The 9,029-nt window shown below is 44.0% G+C and overlaps 1 protein-coding gene across 3 annotated transcripts in view; it reads right to left on the reverse strand.

Annotated features, from left to right (window-relative positions):
* The window catches only part of pkn2a (protein kinase N2a), a 32,024-nt gene extending 24,249 nt beyond the window's left edge, over window positions 1–7,775 (reverse strand). Inside the window, exons 1-2 of one of the 3 annotated variants that reach the window (XM_060059673.1) lie at window positions 7,452–7,775; window positions 210–374 (exon numbers count right to left, since the gene is read on the reverse strand). In XM_060059673.1, coding sequence (XP_059915656.1) covers window positions 210–374; window positions 7,452–7,472 — 186 coding nt within the window. In that variant the 5' untranslated portion in view covers window positions 7,473–7,775. Of the gene's footprint in view, window positions 1–209; window positions 375–3,046; window positions 3,380–7,451 lie in introns of those variants that run through there. The other 2 variants (XM_060059672.1, XM_060059671.1) reach the window with 2 other exon arrangements.
* Window positions 7,776–9,029: the final 1,254 nt, after the last annotated feature.

The raw sequence follows: 9,029 nt of genomic DNA on the forward strand, positions 1-9,029 counted from the left end.
CATGGGTCCACTAGACGGAGTCTAAGTTTCGTTACATGGGTCCACTAGACTGAGTCTACGTCTCGTTACATGGGTCCACTAGACTGAGTCTACGTCTCGTTACATGGGTCCACTAGACTGAGTCTACTTCTCGTTACATGGGTCCACTAGACTGAGTCTACGTCTCGTTACATGGGTCCACTAGACTGAGGCTACATCTTGTTGGGTACCTTGCGCAGGTTCTCTGCTCCCTCCTTGATCTTGAGCTCTTTGCGGATCTCGCGGCGGATCTGGTCCTTGATCTCGTCCAGTTTCTGCTGGACCATGGTGTCAGACAGATCCAGGTTCTGGCCAAGTCCCAGCTGTTCCGACACCAGCTGGCCCCTGGCATCCCCCTGGACACCCAGGTGAAGAGGAGGAGAAGCAGGAGGAGGAAGAAGAATAGAGGAGGAGGAGGAAGAGGAGGGCAGAAGGGGAGGATGGCATGAAAAAAAAAAAGGAGGAGAGAAAAGAGAGGCAAGTAATTAAAAACAAACATGGCTCTTCCCACACCGTTTTAGAAGGACCTCTTGAGTCCGAGTGGATTTCAGTACGAGAATACACCTCAGTAATTACTGGGGCTATTTTTTGTATAACTTTCTAGCACACTTCTGTCCGCTTCCCGTTGCCATGAGGGCGATCTCATGATAATCTTGTCATACAATAATAAACAACTGTAATTTCCTTCTTTCTATAACCCCATTTTAAACATGAAACTTTACCAAGAGAATATTTGATTCAGCGAGTATTGCCCTGGTAACTTTGTGTTTTTAAATTGTTTTCTGATGATCTTCATCTTTTAGTCACCTAAATCTCAGACATACAGCCTCTTTGCAGCAAATTGAAATCAAATTCTAAACAAATACCATTGTGACACAGAACCATTGTATGTTCCCACTTTCTGGTCTGGAAAGAAGAAAATAAACTGAACGTTTGCTTTTCTGAAGGAATACACCGCAAATTTGTGACATTTAAAGTATGGATTCTCCCAATTATAGTGTTTCTTTTTCTGTATTGGTGCTGTATCCTTTCAGCACTAGATCATACCAAATCAAGTTGCTCGATTTAACACCATCCTAAACAATATGCTCTGTTGAGGATGCCGTATTTCTTGATTACTAAGGCCATGTCCACCAATTTCTCCGTACTGGTGGACTCATTGCAAAGACGCATCTAGTTGTAGTAACACTGTAGTACATGATACAGGCCTATATGTGGCGCTGTTTCTGCTACAGAACTCTACCATAAGAAGAAGAGGAGGGCTGAGCATTTGCATCAAGCCTGCTCGCTGTATACAAACAGAGTCAAAGAAGAAGAAACCAAGAAACCTTGTAGATTGAGCAGAAAATATATAAGTACAGTTAGTAATTATATTTATCCAACGTTGCCCACCAGGTGGGTGGAGTGATGACGTCATCGATTGCGTATCTGGGGTTCTCAAGAATCCTAAAAACCCGGGAGCTGGTTTCAAAAGGGTGCGCAGGCACAGAAAACTGGGTCCTTCTGGACGCTCGGCCCAAACATGCAAGACTTCCGTGTTTTTACACAAAACTCGTAGCCGTGTGGACAGGGCCTGAGACACATAATTTTGGTCAGCCATAAAAGCAGCAGCTGGAACTACAGTTTTATTTATTATTTCATTTAGCAAAGGGACTGATAGTGAACTCCGATACAAGGATTCAGGGGCAGGTGGGGCTTTGGTCAAGAATGGCTCCAGGCAGGCTGTGGAACTTGGGGTTTGAACCAGGAACCTTTTCGGCTGGGACTCGGCCCTCCTACCTACCACGCTATCCTGCCTCAACAACAACTCCTAGACATCCACCGAAAACCAACTTTGGGGTTTCCGCAATAACGAGTCAATCATTACCAATGACGACACCTATGCTGATCAGGTCGTTATACCGAAAGAGATCACATCAAAGTGGAAGTGGTGGATAGGTTTGATGAATGGAGGATCCTAGGCTGCACTCCAAAAAGCCTACGCCCCTATACCCTGTATCTGGGAATCTGAACTAACAAGGGATTAGGAGGTTACATCATAAACAGGTCTGGGTCTTAAAAGGTGACAGGTGAGGTGCTGCAGGCAGGATGTGAGATTAAACGTTGCCGGCCCAGACGCAACAATGCTAATGAGGAACGCAAAGAATTGATCAGCAAGTTGGTGTTCCAAGATCTTGGCAATAAGTCAAACTTTGACAAACACAATAACCGACCAACGGCAAATCAATGAAAACACTAGCCCTCCGTGTGTGGAAACAGATACAAAAATGCTCAGGCTTTTTGTATCTGTATATTGAAAATGATAACCTTTTCCATGGATTTTAATATGTCAATCAACTTGACTTAAATCTAACAATTTGTTCCGTTTAATGTTTTAGAGATTCACTTTGCAGGCTAAAATTCTGACTGTAAAACACTTTTATATATACGAAGTAATATTTATAATAAAATGATGAATCGTACCAGTACTTAAATGGCTCCATTTTACATAGACAATTCTCCCATTCAAATGACACTATTCAAAAGCTCTCCTCGCAGTAGCCGTGTGCACGCTACTGTACACATTTACCCTTCACATTCCCATACACATTAACAGCTCCAGCACAGGGAACCTTTCACAAGGCTACGCTCCGCCAGACGGTGGTCCTGATAAGAGCTACACTGAAACCACACAGCGCGTCCATGTAGATCTATGGCTCGGGTGGCTGTAGAAAACCTCACATTCTGAACCCATAACCTCCTTTAAAGAAGTCCAGATGGGAACCCTGCATCAACTCAGAAAGTGGATGTACCTCGTTTGCTAAATCATCTCAAATCAATTATTTCAATTAATGCGAATGGCTTGCCTGGCAGGCAAAACCCAAGACAAACACAGGTGCCATACTGTAGCTCCATATTTTTAATTAATACACAGGTGACATAAGCCTCCAGAGGCCATAAAAAAACATCCTGAGTCATTGGTTTCTCTCCGTCTCCCTCTCTCCTGCTTTTAATCAATGCAGCGTTAAGGGGCGACACGGCACCTTACCAGGACATCTTCCCCGTCTGACGGCTCCGGCTCGGCCATGGTGTCGTCTGAGCGGACCAGCTCACGCATGCTCCACAGACAGACTAGGGTCCCTTATGGGCCATCTAACAACACAGGCTGCGGTCCTGGCGTGTCCTCGGAGGGTTTCCTCCCGTTTACTGCGGCAGTGGCATCCTTAAAGCCCAACACTAGTCAAGGCCCCACGGCTGGCACGCGCCCCAGCCAAAGAGACACAGACCAGAGCCATACATTCAAAGTCACTGTGTTACCCTGTGTATGCGTCTCTCTCTCTCTCTCTTTCTCTTTCGCTCACACTGGCCCTTTCTTTCCCTCTCACAGACATACACACACACCGGGAGTGTAAGCTAGACAGTGAAAGCTAAAAATGCACACACACGCACACACACACACACACACACACACACACACACATAAACCGTCTGAGGGACAGCCAAATCCCTCTTAGCTGGTCGCTGTGTGAGGTCACAACAGCCTAGAATGGCACCTAATCTCACTCTGGGCAGCGAACTGCATGTAAATGAACCACTGTTTGAAATCATCATGCCACCAGGCCATGGAGAGGGCCGTTCCTGGGAAAGCAGCGGGTATATGGTGTGGCGGTTAAGAGACCAGTGACAGCTGCCTGGTATAAAAAGTGGAGATGGGCTGGCCTACACTGAAATATAGTTCAAGAACACCACCAGACATGTGTTGATGAACTCTTTGTTTGAAGCCTGGGGACCGTTAGTTTGATTTATTAAACCCGCAACATAGCTGAGTTTTACTCGTGATGTTGCTAAATATGCCAGAGCAGGTTATGGATGTGTGTATCCTTGTAACGCATTAAGGATGAGTGGCAGCCAACGCATGGCTTCTGTACACATTGCACAGATCATGATGACCATCTTTGTCCTCAAACCTTAACTGCAGACTAAAGGGGCAGGCCAGAGGACTAGCAAGTGGAAATAAACAACACTGTTCATTGTTTCGCACAGACTTTACAGCTTAGGCGGCCACCTAAGAAACACATGCCTGTCGCCTTTCCTACGATGTCCAAAAAAAAATAATAATAATAATAATGTTATATTTTTTTTTGGATTGCAAAATTATACAAAAGTATAAAATAATCTAAACTTCATTCACTCTCTGTGTATAGATCAGCCTGCAGGGCAACAGTCTGACAGCCTGCATGAAAATAAGCTTAAAGGGTCCACCGGTAAAATAGTTCACCCCCACGGTCTCATGGCAAACCCCGCCACCTTAAAGTGGGTCCCCCCTCACTGTAAAGCGTCTTCGAGTGTCTAGAAAAGCGCTATATAAATTCAATCCATTATTATTATCAACTAACAAATGCTCCTGTGAAACCCTGCTGTTTCTGGATGGACTGCTGTTTAATGGAGCTAGCTTTAGGGGCGTCCTTCAGGTATAATTGTAACTTGTGCAGCCAAGTATGACCCCAGTCGTCACACAGAATAAATTCTCAAATAGATGGAGTGGGCAGTGTTTAAAGCACACAGCCCATACACCCCCAGACCCACGCACTGTGGGGTGCCGTGCCGCATCTGTGCAGCGTTTCATAGTACAGCTCAAATAGATCTAGTGATGCGACACATGCGAGTAAGAGTCCAAAACAATAAGGTGAGTGTCAGTTGGGCAATGGAACAGGTACGCGTGGTTCCTTGAGTTGCATTAACCCCACCTCTCTACCTACCTACACTGCCTCATAGAGGGTACACCTTGTCTCGTGCACACAGCTCCTGCCTCGGCAGGCTATACCTTCCACATGAGTCACGGGTAAGACGGAGGTCAGAACTCCTGGAAGTACGTAGGCTTCAAAGGGTAATGCGCTGGTGAGTGGGGAGAGGGAATTAGGGGGGAGGGGTAGTCAAGAAAGAAGACCACCAGAAAAAAGGGACCTATTTTACAAGAAACAATGCAAGGAAATCCCCAATAGGCCAATCAGATAAGGTGGAAAGAAAAAGAAAAGAAAATAACAAGAACGCCATATTGCCTCGAGACTTCTGCTGGTCTTATTTGAGATAAAACAAAGGGAGAGTTAGAATGACAGCGCAGAGCAGGGGAGTTGGCTAATAAGAAACATGGGCTTTTTCCATACAGGGATGTTTCGTTTTTCTCCTGTAACAATTTTTGTTGCTGTGGTTACTATTGCTGATGGGTCACAGTTGCAGGCATTGCACAATATATTTGACCTCACGAGGCCGATGCTTCATCTAATCTATAGGAACTGGCCTGCTCTCGATGGAAGGTGGAGACGGATTAGAGGGAGGCCTCTGCACAATGTCCAGTTGTTGTGGAAAGCTTGCTCATGTAGCACTTACTTAAAAAGGTGTAAAACTTGCTTTGATTGTTCTGAACCTAGGCTCCAAGTAGCTTTGGTTTAAACCGTCTGCAGAGTGTAAACGTAACCTTTATAAGCGACGGACAGTCTTAGGCATACACCTTATCTTAACTTGCTCTGTTTGTTCTTCTGTTCAGCCTGCAGCGACAACAGGGGCCTACAAAACTCACAACCCCGATACTGACAGAACCGATTGTCATGGGGGGGCTTAGACGCACCAAACAACAAAATAACTTTGTCTTTCAGAAACTGCAAGAGTAAAGCCTTTCCTTAACATATTGCAAGCTCTTCAAAAAATAATGTTGGTACAAACCTGAAACTTATCAAAGATCTACAAAAATATGAAACAAAACACCAGCCTCTGAACCCCAAGCATAAGCAGGTTAACTCTGCTCTTTAAGCCCTGAAAGCTCCAACAAACAAGCACTCCATTCAGACAATTGTCCACCACAAGAGGCTAAGGCCACCACTCTATATCCAGGCTCTATGCGTGAAGGCCAAGTCTGTGCCATTTCAACACAGGGCCTACTAGGCCATGCCTGACAACCTGACACCCTGCCCTCTTACCCCCACAGCTGGTCCCATACTTCTGGACCACGCTTGCCCGCTTGACCCAGGAATAGAAAAACTAGGGCCAAACTTGAGTCCCAGCCTGGACAAACGCAGGCTGTACCCAGGCTCCCACTGTAATCCATGGTTGTCTGAGATCCAGGCAGTAGACGCTTTTGAGTGTGTTTTACTGATGTTATGCATGTTTTTACAGACACACAGAGGGCCAGGAGGTAGTTTTCTTAGAAGATCAAGTGTAGTCACAATACCAATGTGGCTGACTAACAACTATTCATGGCACACCAAAATCCTTTAATCAACTACTTTAAGTGTGTTGTATTTATTCTTCGCAGTGTAGCAATTTGGGAGGTACAGTGTTGTGTAAAGAACTTGGGTACATTCTTGATGCACTATAAAAGACCAGTAAACGACCTCAATAAATCCCTAATTGGAACAGGGTTAATCATAGGTTATTAAAAATACTTGAACCAGGGTGACCAGCATCACTGACTAAAGGACCAGGATTGGTTTAATTGTATGTAACATTAAAGAAGAGTCGAGAATAGTCTACGGCTACAAAAAGTATTTCAAAACAACAACTATTGCTGGATTTACGTTTTCATGTCAATGCATGTGACGGTTCGGTGTAAATAACAATAAAAAACAACGTGGTCTTCCTAGATGATGCGGAGTAGAGACCCGATACTGAATCCCCGTGCAACGGATTGGTCTCCAAGTTGCGGCTGACCAACGCTGATACTTTGATAGATGTCAGAAAGTTGTATTTGAGCAGTGACGCCATTACAGTGAAACCACACGATTGTCTGAGTCATGACGTTTGAAGAGAATAATAAAAGAAACTTTATCGGATTATGTTTTCGTTTACTGAATCCCAGAATGTATTTTCCACATACAGCTTTGGGGTATACTTCTGTAAAACGTGTTGTTTGATGGGAATGCGTCTATTGACTATTGACCGATCAGTCCATAATATCTGACGACTTAAAACGCGTAACTCAAAATGAATCTCTCCATCTCAAAATCAATGAGCTCTGTTTACAAAAGATTAAGTTGGAGAAACTCACTATATTCAAATTCACCACAACGTTACCCAGGAGAGAAGACGATCTCCAGGAGTAACATTGAGAATTCTGTAGCGATGAAGTACATCTATTTCACTTTCACTACAGAATAGAAGCCCGTTAAACGTGTATCATAAACACGCTTTGAGTCCACATGGTTTCCGATCACGTTTTGTACCAGATTACAATGTGCAAACTGGGATAATTGTCTCCCAGGCCTCGATCCATAGTTAATTCCCAGACAACCCCTTTAGGATAAGGCAGAGTTAACCTGAAAAGTGTACAACAGTCACCTTCCTCCTGGTGATATGGCTTTGAACAAATGATACGTTACAAAGTCACTTACTGGCTTGATAAAATACTATTTTTTAAACAAGTTTGCGCACTTTTCGGAAGAGTTGTCAACTTTTCCTACCTGCACGGAATCGGCGGCCATCTTGGTTTTCAACTTTGAATCAAGTCCTCCGGAGAGAGGGGAGGTGGTGCTCAACTTTCCCTCTCTTGTGACCAAAATAAGTTATTCTTTGACCAAACCATCGGTCATCTCTGCAAAACCGGAAATTCCATGTCGTCTTTACACTTCGTTTACGTTCTTACAGTGTCCAAACACTCCCCCCACCCCCAAGAGGAGCCTATTCATAAATACACAGGAGGAATACGTCTGTCCCAGCAGTCCTGGTGGAGCGCGAGGCGGCGGTGAGTGGGACCGCCCGCCGGAGCCGCGCGCTGTGTGCACCCGCTCGACCCAGCGGCATAACCGGCGCTCACTCTCGCGACCAGACTCTATTCACACATCCCCACGTGATCAGAAACTTTATAACCATATCTATTCTCACTGTCAACACGCCGACATTATCTTGGTGGAAGAATACTATCAAGGTACTATTAGGCTCTTTCTTTTCTACTGGGTTACTACTAGGCTATAAATAAATACATATATAGGCCTATATATATATATCTATATATATATATTTATGTATCTATATATCTATATCTAATCTCTATATATATATATATATATATATATATATATATATATATATATATATATATATATATATATATATATATATATATATATATACACACACACACACAGTATATAGGCCTACATAGATATCTATAAAGATATATTATAGGTCTTTATATATATATGTGTGTGTCTGTGTGTGAGTGTGAGTGTGTGTGTGTGTGTGTGTGTGTGTGTGTGTGTGTGTGTGTGTGTGTGTGTGTGTGTGTGTGTGTGTGTGTTTGTGTATGTGTCGTCCTTACTAATAGTTTTGCTCACTGTATGAATTCAATTCACATCTTGATTGAAATAAGAATGTAAATATAATTATGCGTCCAATATGAACTTATACACCAAAAAAATGATATTAAAACAAAACACCATGGCCATTGAGTTATTATTCAACAGTGCACACCGTACTGTAGCAACCTAAACCACAGCGCCCATGCGCACACATTCATGTATCAGCATAAACGTCCTAGTTTTCCATTAAGGCCTATGCATGACATGCCACACCTAGGTGCGGGGAGCTGGATGTACACACACCGCAGGGAGGTGGCTGTAAGCAAGCGGAGCTCTCTGTGATTTGGCAATTTTACATAAAAAGACCACAAGACACGACCAGAAGCCACGAGACAATCTCCCGGACCCATTACTGATTCATACATTCATACATAACGCTTTTTTCCCGAACGAGAAAGATTGCCTTCAAGTACAAGCGTCTCTTCTGAACCCCGCAGAGGTTCCTCAGTTGCCATGGTGACGCAGTGGCGCGCCGTCTGTTAACAGGTGCGCCTGACAAGCAAGTGTTGCCAGATTGGGCCAGATTCCCGGCCCAATCTGGCAACACTGCTGACAAGAGGTTCCCAACGTCGTTTTTATAACACTTGAAACCATACTTCACTTTCTATAATCTTGTACCCTATTTTTTAATGATAGTTGATATAAACGGCTATTGCGCAAACTTCCGGTCCTGTCTCCATG

This window comes from Gadus macrocephalus, chromosome 8 (assembly GCF_031168955.1).
Source record: "Gadus macrocephalus chromosome 8, ASM3116895v1".
NCBI lineage: Eukaryota > Metazoa > Chordata > Actinopteri > Gadiformes > Gadidae > Gadus > Gadus macrocephalus.